At 39.0% G+C, this 20,737-nt stretch overlaps 2 protein-coding genes across 4 annotated transcripts in view; both read right to left on the bottom strand.

The window, feature by feature from the left end:
• Positions 1 to 20,737, bottom strand: part of Pip5k1b (phosphatidylinositol-4-phosphate 5-kinase type 1 beta) — a 244,680-nt gene that overhangs the window by 164,239 nt on the left and 59,704 nt on the right. Inside the window, exon 1 of one of the 3 annotated variants that reach the window (XM_070035694.1) lies at positions 3,563 to 4,766. The exons of the other annotated variants lie outside the window; for them this stretch is intronic. The gene's annotated coding sequence lies outside the window, so the exon portion shown is untranslated. Of the gene's footprint in view, positions 1 to 3,562; positions 4,767 to 20,737 lie in introns of those variants that run through there. 3 annotated transcript variants of the gene reach the window in all.
• Positions 4,866 to 6,177, bottom strand: Pabir1 (PP2A Aalpha (PPP2R1A) and B55A (PPP2R2A) interacting phosphatase regulator 1). Its single transcript, XM_070035698.1, has one exon. It carries the CDS (start codon positions 6,059 to 6,061, stop codon positions 5,165 to 5,167), a length of 897 nt encoding a protein of 298 aa, XP_069891799.1. The 5' UTR covers positions 6,062 to 6,177; the 3' UTR covers positions 4,866 to 5,164.

The raw sequence follows: 20,737 nt of genomic DNA, 5'->3' as shown, positions 1-20,737 counted from the left end.
AATATCTATAATTCTAAAACAGGAGAGTCCAAAGCAGGAGAATTCTGAGTTCAAGGCCTCCCTAGGCTTCATAGGGAGTTCTAGGCAAGCATATTTCAAAAAAAAAAAAAAAAAAAAAAAGGAAAATTAACAACAAAAAATCCCGCAACACCAACCAACCAAACAAACAAACAAATGAAAAAAAAACCCACACACCTGATTAAAGAATAGACTGTCTGGAAGGTCAGAGTGTTTCCTGTTATTGAGTGTGAAGGTCTGAGTTTCATCATCAATAATGATAAAGAAAAAATTCTTAAACATGTGCAAGCTAAATGACAATCATTACCATCACCACAATGACAGCAGATTAAACTGCCTAGCATTGCTTTAAGTGTAGCAGGTATAGTGTGACCCATTTCATATCACCACAGGCACCTGGCTCTGCAATCTGTGGTCTTAACCACTACAATTCGCTGCCTACCTCCCAGTTTTGGAATCCTGGGCAAACTACTTACTTTCTTAATCTCCTTGTTACCTCAGATGATAGTGACAAAAATAAATAAACGTTTGGTTAGCCTAGATCATTGCCTGATGCACAGCAAGTACTAGATAATTTATATAAAAGTTATTTGTCTGTTGTGAGTAGTAAGATACACATTTCTGTCAATTAAGTGGAATCTGCTTTGATTGCTTCTCTAGCTAAACAAAACCAGTCATGAAAAATATGATCAAAATACTACAGTGAGACCAGATTCTCTCAGTACTTTGATGTGCATTTATACTTTGAAAAATGGGGCTATTCTATTACCCTCCGCTCATTTCTCTGGCCATCCTCATTGCCTTGGACAATCATTCATACAATTTCAGTACAACTCTTCAGACTTTACCTAGCACTTACTAGCTCTCAAATATAGTGAACTAATTCCTTTGTGCTTATATCCAAATATAAGGCAGCATTCAATGTGGCCTGACAAATCTTCTATTTATCAATCCTTAGATTTTCAAAGCAACATGAAACCATTATTTCATTCAAGCTCCTGTATTCATTCCATCCCCACCCTCAAATATACTAGATTCCTCAATAGCTGGAAAACAGAAGCTATCAAATATAAGTTCCACTTCTGGGTATCTTCCTCTATGCCCTTAATCTCCTGCAAAAGAAATATATTCAACAACATTTGCACATGTCTTTGCTTAACTCTTTCATTCTCCTGGTTTTAGAAAGAAACAACAAAAATGCCTTTCGAATACTTTTTCCCCAAGGCCAACTCTTCTCTTCTCTGATACTACCCAGGAATTATAGATTATATAATTTTCCTTTTCTTATTGTCTGCTTCCATCCCTCTTCAATCTTTAACCTTTTTCTGTCAATCTAGGAACACAACCATAAGAAAATACATCTTAGTCTTATTTTTCTTCCTAAATCTTGGCTTTTTCTACCAAGTATCTCAAGTGGTCTCTTGCAGATCACTGGAAAGTAACCTAATACAGGGCACTCTTGGTTACAATCAATCTTTTAAGTATTCTTAAAGATTCTGGCATCCATAACCTTTGATAACCATTAATTACTTCTTCCTTTTCACTGTTTTTAAACAAACATAATAGAAGAAATTATACCACAAAATTTTATTATATATGACAAACTGCACTTTAACTAAATGTTAATTACCTTAGGCTTTTCCACATTTTATAAATTAGCAAAATTAACACCTTAAAATGCTTTTTAAAAGATAACTTTTACATGAGCTAAGGGGTAAAGATAGAAATTGTAATACCACAGTATAAACTCTTAGAAACATAACTAATTTAAAATATTATGTATATAAAAGAATAAGCTTAGAGAGATACAGGTTTCATACCGTCAAGGAGAAGAATCTAGTAAGAAGACCTAGAACACGAGAAAACATGATATATTTAAAGAGGAAAAAAAAAAAACTAGCCAGTAAGAGTAGAGCATAGAAAACATGGGGAGGAAGAGGAGAGGATGGCCAGATTCCTTAAAACCTTCTAGGCCAGAATAAATACATTTTTGGTATGCTCAGAAAAAAAAGAAATGAACAGTTTAAAAAACAACAACACAGGCCGGGTGCTGGTGGCTCACACCTGTAATCCTAGCTACTCAGGAGGCTGAGATCTGAGGATCGCGGTTCAAAGCCAGCCCGGGCAGGAGAGACCGTGAGACTCCTATCTCCAATAAACCACCAGAAAACCGGAAGTGGCGCTGTAGCTCAAGTGGTAGAGCGCTCGCCTTGAGCTGAAGAGCTGAAGGACAGCGCCCAGGCCCAGAGTTCAAGCCCCACGGCCGACAAAAAAAAAAAAAACAAAAAAAAAAAACAAAAAAAAAAAACACAAGAAAACAACTCTAGTTGTCTTAGACTAGAGTTGAATATAATAAACATAAATGGGAGTCAGAAATCTCAGAAGGAAATTATAGTTGGGGAGAAGAGGTAGCAGGGGTAAAGGTGATAGATTCTAGAAGACAAAATAAGAAAGATTTGGTCAGTGGCTAGATAAGTGGGAGAAAGTTATGACTGTCAGTTATGACTGTCATGACAGTTATTTTACTGCATTTATATATATATATATATATATACATGTACATAGAATGTAGAGCTAATATATCTTGTATAGCATGTTAAACTGCTAACAGAAGTTACCAAAGGGATCATGAGTTTTACATAGTAAAAGGCAAACTTTAAAAACTTTATACATTTTAAAATATTTCATACTCAATACACATCGCTTTCATAGTTAAATCCACATGTATTAAAAGATTAAAAACAACAACAAAACATTCACTTTGGAGTGAAATGGCCAAGTGAGAGCTCAAGGCCCTGAGTTCAAGCCCCAATATCGGCACACACATAAAAAGCATTTGCCTGATTGAAAAGGATATAGGAATGGCATTTTTTTTAAGGGAAAGGGAACAAGTTATCAAAAGCATAGCCAAATGAAAGTGCATGATATAGTTAAAGAATTTCAATTAGTATTTGATAAGCAAGGAAGGATGGATACTAGAACATAAACAGAAAGAGGACCAAAGCCTTTTTAGATACAGCCAGATCTAAAAGACTTTAAAGACTAGGCTAAAGAAACTATTTCCTAAACTGTAGGAAATAGGAATCATACAAAAACGGTCACCTAGGAAAATGATTAAAGAAATCAAGTTTGTGTTTATTCACACTCTAGAGCCAGTGTAAAGACTAGATCAAAAGGGAGACAAAAGACAGGCAGGGAGTTCACTTACGCAAGAACCTAAGCTAAAGCGGTGACTAGAAACACAAAGAGGGACATCTGAAATTCATTTCAAAAGCAGTTGACAGGTGGTTAGGCTGCATGTGACAGATAGGTAAAGTGAAAGATGGTTTCTATTTCAGGAAATCAGACAACAATGACATCAACTTAGGTATGGCAAGAACAAGTTTAAGTGCAGAGATAATGAATTTTGTTTTGAAGATGTTGATGTAAAAGTTCTTCTGGAATCAGGTCAAAGTACTCAACAGGAGACAGATGAGTTGAGGAGCATGGTTAGGACTGCAGCACACGAACATTACTACCCAGAAGAGAAAATGTTAAATCTTACCCTTTATGTCATTTCACTGAACCTTGAGGCAACTGTCAAGGGTTGACCAGTTCCACTTATTCACATAGCTGTAAAAGCTGCACATAATTGTTAAGTCTGTAGATGATAATAACTTCAAAAAGTAAGGATTTTTCTTTATCTTTATCTTTATCCCTTTAAAGTCTTTAAAGTCCCATTTAAAGTCCCATTTGTTAGCCATTTTCTATCTACTTAAGGAAGATGGATGAGGTATTATAAGGAAGTGTAATATAAAAACCATTTGCCATGCTTATTGTCTGAACTGTAAAAGGCAAAAAGTGTTCCACAATTCTACCTTTAACAAAAACCCAAATTAAATGATGATTTACCTATGTGACTCTCCCCTGATTCTCTCTTGCAAATCACTGACCCCAATGTGGTCAATTCCAGCTATACTGTACCTTTAACCAGAAGTTAAACCATTCACAATCCTGTTGTTTTGAACTGTCTCATTGTACCCAGCCACACTGTACCTTTGTCTAAATGATGGTACCCTAGTTTGATAGGAGATGGGAAGAACCCGTTGGTAAAGAGACAGCTGCTTCCTTCCCGAGCAAAGGAAAAGCAGGAAGATGGCAGAGGGGCAGAGCAAACTCACAGTCAAAAAACTCCCCATTGGCAACATTTTCCATGAATGGATATTGTAAAGTATACCAATAATTGGGAGAGTGTTGACTGCCTTGGGTCTGTGCTGAACTTCAACAGGGCTTCCCAATGTATCTACATTTAAAACCCATTTTAAGTTTAAATTGATACAAAGAGTCTTAGCTTATATGCAGTAAACTAAGACTGTAAGGAACTGTCCCATTGCAGGTAGGATTAGGCCCAAGACAATGCACTTTTTGGTAAATAATGTATTTAAAAAGAAACGTTTCACTTTCTGTATACTATTTATATTTATATAACTTAGAATTGCTAAAATTTCATTAGAAAATGTTTTTCTTAAATATGTTATATAATTTTAAGACGTGCTGCAAACTTTTACAATTTGTTTTTTTTAATCATTCCTCTTCCCATCCACTCTGGTATCTGGGAACTTAATTTCCAAAGACTGAGTAAGCTAAACAACCATTGTAATATTGGTATGACTAACAAATTTTTTTAAAAGTTAAGTAGGTAAGTTTACTGTTCTTCATCAAATGGAAATTAGCAATCACTAAAAACATTTTAAAAATTAGTATGCCCATGATGTATGGAATTTTAAGACCGGTTTACTATACTGATTAATTCAACATTTATATTTTCATCAGAACTTAATAATCCCATAAATAAATAGAGCTCTCAATTATTTAAAAAATCAAGGGATAACATATGTATTTAGACATATTAGCAGCGAAAAATGTATGCTTCAACACACTTATTGGGAAAAAGTCTGAAAATATTACTACACTGAATTCAAGGGTATTCGCAGGAAACCTGACAGAGTTCTCTAGAACATTTCAAGAAATTAAAAAGGGGGGGGAGGGGAAGGGAAAGGGTCAAAAGGGAAATATTCTCAGTTTAATTGACAAAGTTCAGTGCTTGCTCCGACTTGATTTCTGTCTCTCCCCTGGCCCGTCCCCAAAAAGTTTCCAGATGAGTACATCACTTAGACGAAAGTTCATCTACTGGAATAAAGGGAGAGACCACTTGGGCAGGTGACACAGGAGAGTCGGTGGTAGTGCTGACTTTAGCTGGTGAGTTACAAGAAGATCCCGCACTGCTGCTGTTTCCATCCAGGGTATCCGAAGACACACACACACCAGGATCTGACAGCTGTGCAACGTCAGAAGAAAGCATGTTGGTGATGCCCTGGAAAAATCTCTTTGGCTGATACTCAGTTTCCATTTCACATTTTCTTTTCAATGGTCCAAGAACACTTGGTCTGATACAATTGATGGGACTCTGGCTTCTCCGGGTGGTAAATCGGGTCGTCGGGCTCGGGATGGGGCTTGGAGGCAATCCGTTGCTACTCACAAAACTTTGCAAGGATGGTGAAAAACACTGCTTCCCAATACCCCGGGTGGGTGACGGTGCTGGTGACACGGGAATGAAGTCGATGCGCTTGGGCGAGGCGGATTTCTCCACGTCGTTGTCACTCAGGCTGAAACTTTCCTCCCAGGAGTGGCTTATCTGCATTGCGGTCTGGACCTCGCGCTCGTGGACCGTCTCCCGGTTGATCAGGTCCATGCCCTCCTCCTGTTTGATCTGGTGCAAGCGGCTGCTGTGCATGCGGACGGGGGAGGCCGGGAGCAGCAGGCCGTGGCGGCCCGGGAACGTGGTGCTGTTCCGCCTGGCGCTCGGCGCCTCGGCCTGGAACACCGGCGAGGTGTCACTGAGGCCGTGGATGAGGGGGGCGCTGTTAGACCTCCGGAGGCCCCCTCCGCCTCCGCCTCCGCCGCCGCCGCCGCCGCCGCCGCCGCCTCCGCCGCCGCCCTCCGCCGGACTCCCGCCCGGACCCGGAGGCAGCTCCAGGTCCAACTCCATCTTCTCCTGAGCCATGTCGGGGGGCAGGGAGGCGGGGGGCGGTCCTCGGTCAGGCCTCGGGGACTCCCATACCCCGCAGTACAGGGAAGCCGCCGCCACCACCGCCTTCGAGAATCTGTCAGCGGGGCTCACCACCCTCCCCCCTCTGCGCATGCGCACCCCCTGCGCGCAGGCGTCCTGAGACGCTCGCCCTCGAGGCGCCGACTTAACACGTCACAGCGGCGCCGCCACCGTCGGTGGTGGAAGGGCTGAGGGTGGTGGTTGGGCCGCGCTAGTTGGAGCGTTCCTTCCGCTAATGGCCCAGGGAGCGTGAAGCGGCGTGGACGCGCGTCGATCAGGTTCTTCCGTTTAGGAATTTATATTTACACAACGAGTTTGAGCCCGGAAGGAGAGCGCCTGGGGGATGTGGGATGTGTGACGGGGAGTGGGGCGTGGCCTGGCCGAGGGCCTCCCGGAGGAAGGGACCAGCTTCCGAAATTCCAAGTGGGCAACCTGTGGCTTCGTGCAGCCGGACGGAGCGCGGGAAGCCCGGCCACCGGGAGGGGAGGTTCGGCCCGGTGGAGAGTGAGGGCGGGGGGGGGGGGGGAGAGGATGGCCCCGAGAGGTGATGGGCCACCGTGGTTTCTGTTCTTGGAGAACAATAAAAGCCAAAGATTTGAAAGCTTGGGGGCGGAAGCAACTGAAATGCTCCGTGGCTGCAGTCTGGAGAATTAGGTTATTGGGGGACGAGAACCTAATGCGGAAAGGCTAACGTGGATTTTCACCAAGGTGGTAGTAAGGTAGGAGATAGAACCGTAAATCAGGAAACTAGGAAGTTATAGGAGGAAAAAAAAAACAACCTTACGATTGTAATACTTTTTTTAAAAAAGCAGTTCGTACTTCTAGCACAAGCATATGTGAATAATAGTGTTCATTTAGTAGGAAGGATTACATAAAAGGAAAACCAATAGATCTTCATATTAAGAAAGCAACAGACTGTTCTTGATTTGTGTAATTAAAGCTGACATGATTGAGCTTATATTCATTTCTGCCAGTCAGGGTGGATTCTCCCCTTCCCTCAATTTCTACTATGTGCCAGATACTGTGCTAGAAAATGGTCTCTATTATGAGGACATTTAATTTCTACTCTGTATGTGTGTGTGTGGGGGGGGTGGGGGTTGGGCATGACAAGCCAGTAGTTCATTTCCTAATAGTGATAGGCCTTAGGAAAAAATTAAATAGTATGACGTCATAGAACAACAAGTCAAAGAAGGCTGAATATTCCAAGCTGAGAAAATAGTATTATTAAGATCCAAGGCAGCTTTGTGTTTGAGGAGTGAACAAGAAAAGAAGAAAAAGGCCAACAGGGGAGAAGGTAAAGGAGTGTGGGTCCCCTTATTATTTTGAAAAGCCACAGAGCACTTCTAAGCAGGGGAGTGATATTATCTGGTTTAGCATATATATATATATATATATATATATATGAGAGAGAGAGAGAGCATCCCATCTGGTCTGAAACTCCATGGCTCAAGTGGTTCTGCTTTCTTAGACTCTTAAGCAGCTAGTACTAAAGACACACAACACTGTGTTGCCTATGTTTTAAGTATTACTTTGGCTTTGTAGAAGAGGGCAAAGGAGACCAATACATAGACTAGGAACCTACTGTATAGTACAAACAAGAGATTACTAGATTAGGGTTGTAGCAGCAGTTTGGGTTGAAGTGGGTGGACAGAATCTATTTGGGAGGTAGAAGCAATAGAATTTGCAGATAGATCAAATTGTGATGGAGATTCAAAGAGGGCTCAATGTTTTCTTGAAACTAGGAAAGGAGCACATAGAGAAGTAGAAATAAGTTATATTTTGATAGGGTTGAGTTGGACATGGCTATTAGATATCCATGAATAGAGTCTTGAAAGGATCACTTTTCAACTCCCACCCCTATTTTGTAGCTGAAGAAAGATCCCGAGAAGTGACATGTTCAATATCACACCTATTGACTGGTAGTGTGAATTAATAAGAGAACCCAAGTCTCTTGTTATCTAGTTCATATATCTTTCTACTGTATCTCAGCTTTTATTTGAAGTCACTATAATATTTGGGCCTTGATAGTAAAATAATGTTAAACATTCATGCCTACAATTGTAAAAATGATTTCACTGATCTCTAAGTGCCAGATAACATTGAATCTCAAGAATATCTTAATGCATAAACATCCCTATGAAATGAGTAATATTACTGTCCCATATAGCAGGAGAAACAGACAGAAATCAAATAACATCCACAGGATGACAGGAAGTGACAAGACTTGAGGCTTTCCCCTCCAGAATCTCAGTATGATGCTACCTCCTTCAAGTACATAGCTGCTTCAGGACTGGGAGAAACTACTACCAGATTGCTAGTGGCTTTGTGAAGGCAATGGTATTTGAGACAGGATTGGAAGGAAAGACAGTATTTTAATAGAGATGACATTTTATATAAAAGTGACAGATAAAAGAGGAAATTTGGCTAAAACATGAAGTACATGGGAAAGAGTAAGTAAAGGGCTGGAGTAGAGTTGGAGTCAGAGAACAGAGATCCAAATGCCAGCCACATTGGTAGCGATTGCAGGTTTTGACAAGAGAAATGACCATGAGAGCTATGCTATAGGACAGGCCAGATATACCCGTGATGGAGTTAGATAAAGTAACAGGAGGTGCAAAGAACACATTTTTTTAAGTACCTGTTTTCTACCATGTTCTTTCAACATACCAGTCTCATTTATCATTCATTGCAATCTTATAAACGAGATGCTTATTTTGTAAATTATGTTATAACAACATAATTAGATGTTAATATTGTTAAAGGACAACTTAAGGCCGGAGTTACAAAAGGCTCTACTGCCAGAATGTAGAAAAAAACAAGAATTTGAACCAATGTAAATCAAGGTCTCAGTTTAAAAACATACATGCCATTGGCTGATTTTTCTCAGGGATACTGCAGAATTTGACTGCAAACTCTCAGTCAAAGGAGGGTCTAAAGCCGCCAAAGTTGAAAGAAGCAGAAAAGGGAGGTGCTTTTAGGAGACAGCGAGGCAGCAGTAGAAACTTCATGTGCAAGGGATGAAAAGAGAAGAGGTGCACACAGCTGAAGTTCAAATGTGTTCTCAAGGAATGGCTCATTAGTAAATAAAAGCAGAAAGACTAGTGTCCAGAAAATATATTAAAGAACATTACATGTAGAACTTGTAGTATCCATAGCATATTATTATTTTGCATATTATTAAAGTATTATATGTCTCACACATGCCAACTATTGTTTACTCATGTCTGACGAACAATAGTTACTAATAAAGCACAGTGTTGGCGAGTAAGTTCACAAAATAAAACATTTATACCATTCAATTTTGCCTGAAAGCATCAATTAGAGATCTCTGGGAATTTCTCCTTTAGTATCCTTGTCTCCACAGTCAATTTGACACCGATAGTTAAGACAATCCTTTAGAGAAAATTAGAATAATCACTTGTCTGTTCAACTTCTTTTGGTAGATTCCCACTCAGAGAAAACATTGTGGTCATTACAATGGTCTAAAGCCTACACAGTCCTCTCTGAGTCCCTGCCCTCTCTGTCATCTACCTTCAGCTGTCTATCCCCCCAACTTCATGGCCTCTTTACTGTCCTTCAGCACACCAGACACTGATCAGTGGATTACTCTGTTCAGTGGATTTTCTTGCTGCTCAATCCTTTCACTGTGGCACAAGTGTCATTGACCTTCCGTTATAAAGAGCAGGGCAGTTCCCAATACCAAATCTACATTCCTAATCTCTTTTCCTGAAAGACAGTCTCTTTATCTGTCAATTAGTTAATTAATTACTCCTTTTCTTGCCTCTTACCCCTTTGTGAAAGGTAAGTTCCATAATAGCAAAATCTTTTATTTTGGGCTGTATGTCTAGTTTAGGCCTAGTGTCTAAGCCTGCCACTGAGTTTTAGAGCTTGTTGGATCATTGTGTGAATGAATGAACTACCTAACTAACTAATGTAGTTTTTTCTAAAAGAGAACAAACACCATTATTTGAAAATACAGCCTAACAGGCTTTTTTTTTAAGGCAGATCCCACACACTCCTTACTTTGACAATTCTTTTACGTTTCTTATATCAGGAAAACAGTTATATTGCCCTCTTCAGCCCATATTGGTAGGTTACTTAAATAAACTATTATGTGAACAAAGAAACTGAAGCCCTAAGTTTCCACTCTTTTTCAGCTGTATGCTGAAATACACTTGCTAGAATTAAAATGCTCAATGTAGGAAGTATAAGCAGTGCTTAATGTACTGAGGTACTACTACCTCTCAAAGGAATCAAGGAGAAATTAGAGAAAATAGCATCCATAAAATGCAGTTCTGCCTGTTGCAAATGAATTATGCTAGAGGTAGGAGCCAAGGGACCTTCCTTCAGTGAAGTTACCCTCTAACTCCACGCTATGAATTAAATACTACATGTACTCAGTAAAGATCAATGCTTACTCATCTACTATAAAACCAGACATTTAGTCAATAAAACTTAAGTGTCTTTTTAATTCTGATGAGTGATTTTTCACTAATAAACTTCTAAGCACAAGATAATACCAGTTTCTGCATCTGGATCCATACTGAATTACTGTGAAACAAGCACATGTGTGATTATGTGTATTCACTGAAATGGGTGGCAAGTAGCTCACATTAACTGGTATTGCTACATTAAAATGAAAATATTTCAAAAGAAAACTGTATTGTGAAGTAAAGGAACTTAGGAGTGTTAACTGTTACAAGAAAAAATATTTAGCAATATCTAATAGAAGATACATATCTTACAAATAAGCAGTCCAACCCCTGGATATACATTAGAAATGAGAATTTATATTTATTCAAAGACACAAGAATTTGCCTATATTACTACGTGAACAGCCACAAATAGAAAAGAAATGCTTATAAACAACTAAATGGAGAAATAAATTATATGGTGAAGTTCTCAAATACAAGTTTTAGTTACAGTAAAATAGTGAAAGAAAATACTTAAGAGTACTTACTCTTATGATGTTCAAGAGTAGCAAAACCAGTCTATAGAGATAGAAGTCAAGACAGTGGTTGTTTAGTGTTACTGAGAGGACAGAACATGTTCAGTATCCTATGTGTGCTAGTTACAAAGGTGTACACATCTATAACAACGTATCTAATTAAAGACTTGAAATGTATATACTCTGCACCTCAATTTAGACCTGAAAATGTTATCAATGTGATAAAGGCAACAGAGAATAAGGAATGTAGAGTACAGAATAGGATAAGGTGCACTTCAATAGCAAGAAAGACATTAGGTACGACACTAACCACCAGCTTAACTCAAAACTGACACCAAGCCACCAAATCTCTCTGACACGGTGGTAACAGTGGAAGAGCAAGATGAACATGCTGTCTTTTGACAAACAGGAAGGAGAAAAAGACAAACAGGGAAGCAATGCTTCTTCCTGGGGCCCTAAGCATGGGCTGAAAGTGGGATACAGTGAGGGTGACAGAAGGTTCAGGTAATGCTGAAGACCTGGCAGATTACAGACTTCACTCAGCAGTCACCAAGAGAGCCAATAGGTAGCCTTGGCCCTGTTCCTACTCAAAGCTCACTCTAAGAAGGTATGAAGGCGCAAAGAAGCCCATCTCCCTAGCCTCCCTTCTCCTTCCTCCCCCCTCTCCCAGTTTTTTGCAACAAGGTGTAGACATACAGCCTAAATCAGCTTTGAACTTCCAGTACTCCTGCCTCAGCCTCAGTACTGGAATTATAGACATGAACCACCATACCCAGCTCTCACTGACTTAATTGCACAACTGTAACCTTCATGTATTCTGTTCAACCAAAGTTGGTTACAGTTGCCTTCTAGTGATATCCTCCCAACATGATTCATCAAATGGAACAAATTAAAAGAACATCTAAAAAACTCTGCAAGGGTTGTTCAGACTGTATATGATGAGAGCTGTGTATAAAGACACGATTCTGTAAGAGAGTGGGTAGATGATCTCAGAAAGTTATCAGTCATTTGCTGTACACCATATACTTCTACATGGTTTCTACCTCAATGTGGCTCAATACTTCAAATATTAAAGCAACACCAAGAATTAGAAAAACAAGGTAGAAGTTTTTCAAGCACTACTGACACCTCTCAACATGCATTTTTGACAACCACTAAAATCCATGTTCTGGTTACACAGAACTGTCCTTCCTGGAAGACACAGCTTAGACTATTGGCAAGGTTTGTATAAACAAAGAAATGGACATTGTAGTTACTCTGTTCAATTTATTTAGGGATAATATCAGGAGATAATAAATTAACATTAAACCAGCCATTGAGTCCCCTGTCTGTATTCCTTTAAGTCTTTTGGATGGAAAACAGAGTATCCTTGTTCCTCCCTGATTTCAAACATAAAATGTCAGTGCCTTCTCTTTGGCATTGATCTCCTCCTCTTAGGTCATGATCTAATATTATAATGGGTGGCATGCTCTCTGCCTATATCTGAGATCTTTGCCTATATCTGAGATCGTTCTCATATAAGACCAACCCTTTAGTTAAGAAGAAAAAGAGATAATGTATAAAGTTCACTCTAAAATATACAAAGGCTGAAAATCTAGTTGAATGTATAACTATTTTGCCCTTCTAGCTGGATAGGTGTTAGCGTTTAGACCTGAGAGGGTCCCCAAGCCCATGGATTATAGGTTTGGCTCCCAGCCCATATAACTACAGGGGGGTGATGAATCCATAGAAGATAGAGGATTTGGTTCACTGGGATGTGTCTGATGGAGGCTGAGGGACACCGATCTCTTCCTGTCTAGCTTTCATTTCCTAAAATGAGTGTTCTACTACACACTCCTGCCATGTGATGCTGCCTTGTCTCAGGTTCCAAAGCCACAGGCCCAACTGACCATAGACTGAAACCTCCAAAATTGTGAGCTTGAATAAAATCTTTCTGGTATTATGTTACATGAATAGTTCCAAACCCATAGTGTTTGGAACATTTCTACAAGATCTTAACAAATTAATGCATACCAGGACTATAACAACGAAAATAGTAAGCACTCTCAGCACTGTGACCTTGGGCAAGGCTGTCAGCCTCTTTAGGCTTTACTCCTCTCGTTTATAAAATAGAGACACAGCCTCCTTGTTGTAAGGGTCAAATAATAGGGTGTTCATTATAGGCTTGCAGACAATAATGGCCCTACACAAACAGGTCTGTCTCTATTAATGCACCAGATGCCATGATCACTGAGTGAGCCTACCCTACTTTTTATTTATTTAATATTTATTACCTGGAGTGTTTACATTTTGGATTTCAGTTTGATTCTTTGTCTTTACCTAAGACTGTAGTAATGTTAGGGCCATCCAGTTTCTGTGGCCTATAAAGTATGAATTGGAAGTTTCATATATAACAACCAGAGTTTCTGAAAAGGAAAATGGGGAAAAGGTGAATCAGATGTTTAAGCTCTCTACTCTCCTAGTCTGTGTGTCTGGGAAGAGATAGAGACCATGGGGCAGACAGGCCACGGGTCACTAGGAATGTAGCTGGATCAGTGGGTACCGTCCCCACAGCCAGACATTTGGTAATCCCCAGCAGCAACAGCCATCTTCTCTGGTAGCACTGAACTTTTCAATTGGGACTAATCCTGCAGGCTTATTCTTATTTATTCATTTGAAACCCTGCTTTGAATTACTGCTGTCTTGTCACTGGCCTTCTGAACATACAATACACTGTACAGGGACATGCATATTTGACTGGGGCCTGACAAACAAGTTGATCCCAGTCTCTTTCTCTCACTACTAAAAAGAGTAAAAAGGAAGAAACTGGAGAATGACTCAAATCTCAGTAGTTATGGTTCCTTACGTCATGTCTTTGTCTCCAGATAGCAGACACTAGAGGTAGTTTTGAGGGACAGGCCCTGTTTCAAAGAAGTTTGAAGCTGGTGTCTCCAACTTTATGCACATAAGAAATATGGCTGTAGGGAAGTTATTTTGGCGTTAGAAGATGACATTGTATAATCAAGAGTTACTCTCTGAGATGCTATAAAACAGTGAGGCTAATTATAAAGAAAGAGGGCAAACCATGGATTTCTCTCTTTCCCCATGTTTGTACTCTTGTGCTCAACATGACAAGTGTAAGGTCCACCTCAGGAAGGGGGAGGTGACTGCTTTTAGGTGTGCCAGTTACCTAAGTGACACTGGTACTGGGCAGAGTCTGCCCCACCTTCCTGGGGTGGACTTTACAAGAAAATGCAACAAAAAGAAAGTGTGTGCATGTGCATGCATGCTCCAGGTCCTCCTGTCTCCTACCAATTTATATAAAGTGAGTATAACTGCTACATGACTTTTTCTCTGTTGCTTAATTTGATAGCAGGTAACCAGTTTTTCAGAGCCATCTGAATTTTCCACTCATTAGGAAGTGCTACAGATTTTTTTTCTTCACTCTCCTTTTGCAAATGAAATGGCTAAGACAGTAGACCTCTCCAGTCCTTACAGTTAAAATACTTCTCACTAAATAATGCAGCCATACTTATTATAACTATTCAATGATATCTTTGCACCTAACATGGAGACTTTCCATTTCCCAGTCTCTCTCTCTCTCTCTCTCTCTCTCTCTCTCTCTCTCTCTCTCTCTCTCTCTCTCTCTCTCTCTCTCTCTCTCTCTCTCTCTCTCTCTCTCTCCTCTCTCTTTTGGTTGGTGGTGGGGCTTGAATTCTGGGCCTGGGCACTGTCCCTGACTCTTCAGCTCAACGTTAGTGCTCCACCACTTGAGCCACTTGACATTTCTAGTTTTCTGGTGGTTAACTGGAGATAAGAGTCTCACAAACTTTTTCCCAGGCTGGCTTTGATCCATGATTTCAGTTCTCAGCCTCCTGAGTAGCTAGGATTACAGTCGTGAGTTACTGGTGCCCGGCTTCAGGCTCTTCCTCAGACATAGTCAAATATTTATGCCCCATTCAGTGTACTGTATGCTCAGAAGGACAGCCACCTGACAGCAGTAATTCAAAACAGGGTTTTAAGTGAGGGCATATATGCCTGGTATCCTAAGTATTTTGAGAATACTTATTTTAATGTCTACACTATTGCTAAGATTTGCATCTTTATAGATGAGGGGAATGAGTGGCAGAGACTTATTCATTGCTAGAAATGATATAAGTAGTTAAACGATAGAGGAATCTGAGCCAGGAGTGTGACTTAGTCCCCACTTGCTACTGACTCCCAAACACACCTGGATTCTTCATACCTGCCATTCCCTTGCTGCTCCAGATTATCCTTCCAAAATGTTGATGGACTTAATGCTTCAAAGACAATAATTCTTACAGAATGAAAACAGAGATCCACATCCTTTTATGAACTTACAGATACTAGTAAGGTCACAAATTTAAGTAATTAATAACGTATTGTTTGTCCTAAAAAATCATGAAAATAAGTACAAAAGAACAAAAACCCAGAACTAATTCAGACAGAACAGAAATCTATCTGCAAGGGGCTTCAAAGTCATTGTACTAACCTTTATGAGAAAAATGAGTTAGAGAGAGAGAGAGAAAACAGGGAGGAAGGGAGGGAGGGAGGGGGAGCTATGATTGCTTGAAGGTCAAGTAATTGTAGAAATTTCCACTGGTGTTTAGCAAAAGGGAAAGGAAAATGCAATGAATACCATTGTTTCTAGCAGACTTGATCATCAGACATAAAATATACATCCTAGAAAAGAACACAGCTGAGTGGCAGTGAAAATGTTTCTTTTTCATACATACTTTGTTTTTGGAAAATGTAAACTCTAAAGGTTCAATTAATCTTAACAATATATCAAAAAACAGAAATTTCCCAGGGCTAAAACGTTTCCTGCACATGAAAACTCCAGAGTAAGAATGTATTAAGAAAGATGTGGATGTCTAGTTCCTGACAAAGATGGCCCTGTAATCATCTCTTATTTCATTAGTCCGTTTTATGTTCTTTGGTTTTTTGTGTTTTTGTTTTGCTGGTCCTGGGGCTTGAACTCAGGGCCTAGACATTATCCCTGAGCCTCTTTGTACTTAAGGCTAACGCTCTACCACTTGAGCCACAGCACCACTTCTGGCATTTTCTGAATAGTTTATTGGAGATAAGAGTCTCATGAACTTTTCTGACCTGGCTGGCTTTGAACCATGATCCTCCTGAGTAGCTAGGATTATAGGCGTGAGCCACTAGAGCCTGGTGTCGTGTGTGTGTGTGTGTGTGTGTGTGTGTGTGTGTGTGTGTGTGTGTGTGTGTGTGTGTGTGTGTGTGTGTGTGTTTTGAGATAGAGTCTTACTATATGGTTCAGACTGGACTCCGACTGATGATTGTCAGTCTCTTGAAAGTTAGGATTCTAGGTATTAGCCAACAAATCTGGCTTATTTTAATTTTTAAATATTTTTTTCAATTTCAAAACATGGGAAAATAGGGATGTATTGTTGGACATGAACAAGCTGTACATTTAGTGATGCAAATGCTATATATTTAAAACGGAAGTAGCAAAAGTATTGCAGTCTATTTCATTACTTTGCCAAGTTTCAATACACACACATATATATTATATATAATATATAAACATATATGGGTGCTGTCCTTGAGTATATTGCTCAAGGCTAGTGCTCTACCACTTGAGTCAAAGCTCAGCTGGGAAAGAATGACTGTCTTTGGTGGTGATAAGTGTCTCATAGACTTTGTTGCCTGGGCTAGCTTCAAATTGTGATCCTCAGATCTCCTCCTGAGTAGATTATAGGCATGAGCCCACCAGTGCCTAACTTCAACAAATATATTTTTAAAAAGTCCTCTTATTTATTTGGTTTAAAGTTAATTTTATTGACATACTTACATGCAATACTATTCACCTTTTAAAATACAATCCACTCTTTAATATTTACAAGGATTTAAAAAAATTCTTTTCCTTTACTCTCAGTATATCATTTTGAAACGTTGTACTATGTTCTTGTTTGCTACATTTAAAAAGAAACATAGTTTTCCCTTGTATCATATTAAGCATGTTTTTTGTTTTTTTCTGTATTAAAAATACTTTTTGAAAAGTATATGCAGTCAGGTAAACACAACCATGATTGATGTCCTATGGATACTGAATTTCAGCTATGGAAACAAGCTTACATTCCTGTCATGAACTTGAGCCTTGTATTTACTTAATGCACTGCTAAATTCTATTTGATGGCATTTTATTAAAATGTGTTGCACCAATATTCATAAACAAGAGTGTTTATCTATACTTGGTGGGTGTACATATAGGTGCATGTCCAAGCACACTGTCTTTATGAAAAGCTGATATAAAGATCATATTGGTATGTTAAAACATGTGGGAAGTCTGTCTTCTGCTCCATGCTTAGAAAAGGCAAAATACTAACGACATCATTTATCAGGTTTATGAGGGATGGTTCTAGTTTGTAAGACTGCCTCAACGCTCCCTTCAATAAATTATAAGGTCTGACTTACTAATATCCATATCCTTGAATGTTGGAAGAATTTTCTGAGGCCCTTTGGGACTTACACTTTGAATTCAAAGAGAGCCTTTTGCTTAGTTTTCATTTCTTTCATGATTACTGACTTAGACACTCTCTCCTGTGGATCTTTGAAAGTAAATTTTCCTGGAAATACACCTATGCTATCTTATCTCCATAATGTTTCAAATACTAGCTCACAATATATTTCTGTCATTTCTCCTTTTTCTGATACATAATTTTACTTTTTGTCAAGAACTATTTATTAATTGTACAAAATTTTAAACATACAGGTATGTAAAAGGAAATGAGAATGGCTCATAATCTCACCTCCTAGAAATAATTATCTTTAATATTGTCATGTAAACATTTTGGGATTTTTATCTATTAATATGCTTATCTATATATGTTACAGCCGGAATATGAAATGTCTCCAAAGGCTCATGTGTTGAAGGCATGGACCCAGCTAGTGGTGGAATTTTGGGAGGGACATAGTTAGAGGAAGTAAATCCCAGTTCCATGCTCTTACCCCTGGCTACTTCCTGTCTCTCTCTACTTTCTGGCTGCCATAAGGTGAGCAACTTTGCTACCCCCACAGTGTTCTGCCTCAACACAGGCCCACAGCAATGGAGCAAGCTGACCACACACTGAAATCTCTGAAACACGAGTTCAAATAAATTTTCCTCCTTTGAAATTATTTTCTAGTAATGCAACCTATATACATACAGTGCTTTCCTTTCCACATTATCTGTTTTGAATACATTTTCCATCTTAATACGTGGAAAAGAACTTTCTCTTCAGTGTGAAGAGGGATGTTAAGTATGGTTATGCCATGCATTTCCTCCCTCCTTCCCTCCTTCCTCCCCTCCCTCTCCCCCCTCCCCCCCCCCCCCCCGGTTTCTCTGTCAGTCATGGGGCTTGAACTCTGGGCCTGGGTGCTGTCCCTCAGCTCAGGTGAGCACTCTACCACTTGAGCCACAGCACCACTTCTGGTTTTCTGGTAATTAACTGTAGATAAGAGTCTCATGGACTTTCCTGTGAGGTCTGGGTTTGAACCGTGATCCTCAGCCTCCTGAGTAGTTAGGATTACAGGCATGAGCCACCAGCACCCGTATGCCAAGCATTTTTAACTCATATTTCTGACAACAGGGGAAAAAGTAGATAGATTAATTTTTAAACTGTTCATAAACAATGCTATAGTGAATATTGCTTAATACCTCAGTATCTTCTAATTATAGGACAGATGATTAAGTGTTAAGTCCTTGACAGATACATTTAAATAAACTTTTTGTTTTTGTGCTATATTAGTCAAAATACTGGAACAAAATACTGGAACGGTACAACTTAACAAAGATTTTGGCTCATAGCTTTAGCAATTGTAGTCCATCATAGTGGGGTGGATACAAAGGAACTCATCATGTTGGCCAGGAAGAAAACAGAAAAGAAGCTATAATCTTTCCCCTTTTTCCATTTTTATTCTAATAGGGCCCCCATCTGTGGGGTAGCTATCCACCTTCAGGACAAGCATCTCCTTAGTTAATCATCTATGGAAACAGTCTTGCATATATACTCAGAGATGTTCTTCATTAATCACCTAGGTGCTTCTCAATCCAATCAAGTTAGCAATCAAGACTACTGTAACCTATGTCTATATAAGTATGTACTAAATATGCTTGGGTTCCTTATATAAAAAGCATCAAAAATTAAGATTTATTGCAATTCATTTCCCACTGATACCCCTGTTATTGTTAGTTACCCACATGTCTAAATATATACTCCTTTTATCCATAAATGAGGCCACCTACTGTACAGTATCTTTCTATGTATCTAAGAGGTTTCATTAGAAGAAAGAACTCCATAAGTTGATTGTCTATTGATGGCAATTTAAGGAAGTTTCAGTATTTTTTCCTTTTCCTTTTTTTTTTGTCAGTTGTGGGGCTTGAACTCTGTGCCTGGATACTGTCTCTGAGCTTTTCCACTCAAGGATAGATTGCCATTTCCAGCTTCTTTTGGTAGAGTCTCTTGGGCTTTCCTTGCTCAGGCTGGCTTTGATCTGCAATCCTCAAATCTCAGCCCCCGGAATAGCTTGGTTACAGGTGTGAACTACCTGTACCTGGAAATTTGCACTTTTCAATAATCACTAATCAGGTTTTTTTGAGTCCTTCCCAATGTTAGTAAATCATTTTGTGTGTTATTAATATCTGTATACAAAACAGCTGGAATAAATTATATTTTTTCCCAAAAATCTCAAGTCATATTTTGCTGGATAATTTAAAAACCAAAAACAACAACAAAAAACCTGACATGACTTGTACTTTTTAAAGAGCTCTGTTTTCTCTGCTTGAAGGTTTGCTTTCAACTTATTCTAACTCAGACAAGGGAAGACAACCATTTTTCCATGTGGTGCTAATAAAAATATGTATCGGGCATTATTATATAATGATTTGCTAGAGCACAGAGTATAAATAAGTACAGTGTTAGCATTTTAATAATATGTCATTATAATAGAGGCTTCTCTCCAACTACTCCATGGAACAGAACATCACAACGGTGCTAGGGACAAACTATGTGTCATCACAATGCCAACAGTTGTAATGGCACAAGTATTAAAAAAGGGGAGTGTAGTTTTTTTTTTTTTCTTAGAGCTTTCCTTTTTCAGTCCATTACAAACAATTGTGACTGATTTCCTTTGGAGCAAAACCATGATTAATGCTCACTGTAAAACACATACATACACACATACAGACACTCTCATACATTTAAGAACAAATGACCTGCATGTGAATTCAAGATAATGAGCATTGATTGTAACATTCCATCAAAGCATGCTTGTTAGAAAGCTTAAAAACAATTATTCAGATTATGTGTGTCAAATGGCAGTGAATTAACATGGGCCTTCTCCAGCTATTGAAACCCCAACTTTACTTAAAAGTGCACAATCAAATGTTTAAAATGCTTTAGTGTTTTTTTAAAAAATAACTACCATTAAAATAAATCAAAGCAGTTACAACTTCAAGCATAACAAATTTTTCTTCTACCTATACTGCTATTGATGGCTCAGAGAGACACAACTAAAAGATCACAGAACAAAGTTGAGGACCAGAAAATATTTCCTTTATCAACTATGAACTAAATTATTTGTCCTACCACAAGTACTTGATGTTTTGATAAATTACTGCCAAATTTATCAAACATTATAAAGCCTGATGGGAAGTATACAGTAACATTATAGCCTTA

Source organism: Dipodomys merriami, unplaced genomic scaffold (assembly GCF_024711535.1).
Source record: "Dipodomys merriami isolate MVZ:Mamm:240054 unplaced genomic scaffold, mDipMer1.0.p SCAF_26, whole genome shotgun sequence".
In the NCBI taxonomy this organism is placed as follows: domain Eukaryota; kingdom Metazoa; phylum Chordata; class Mammalia; order Rodentia; family Heteromyidae; genus Dipodomys; species Dipodomys merriami.
The sequence above is the reverse complement of the archived record's forward strand: the minus strand, read 5'-3'. Positions and strand labels throughout refer to the sequence as shown.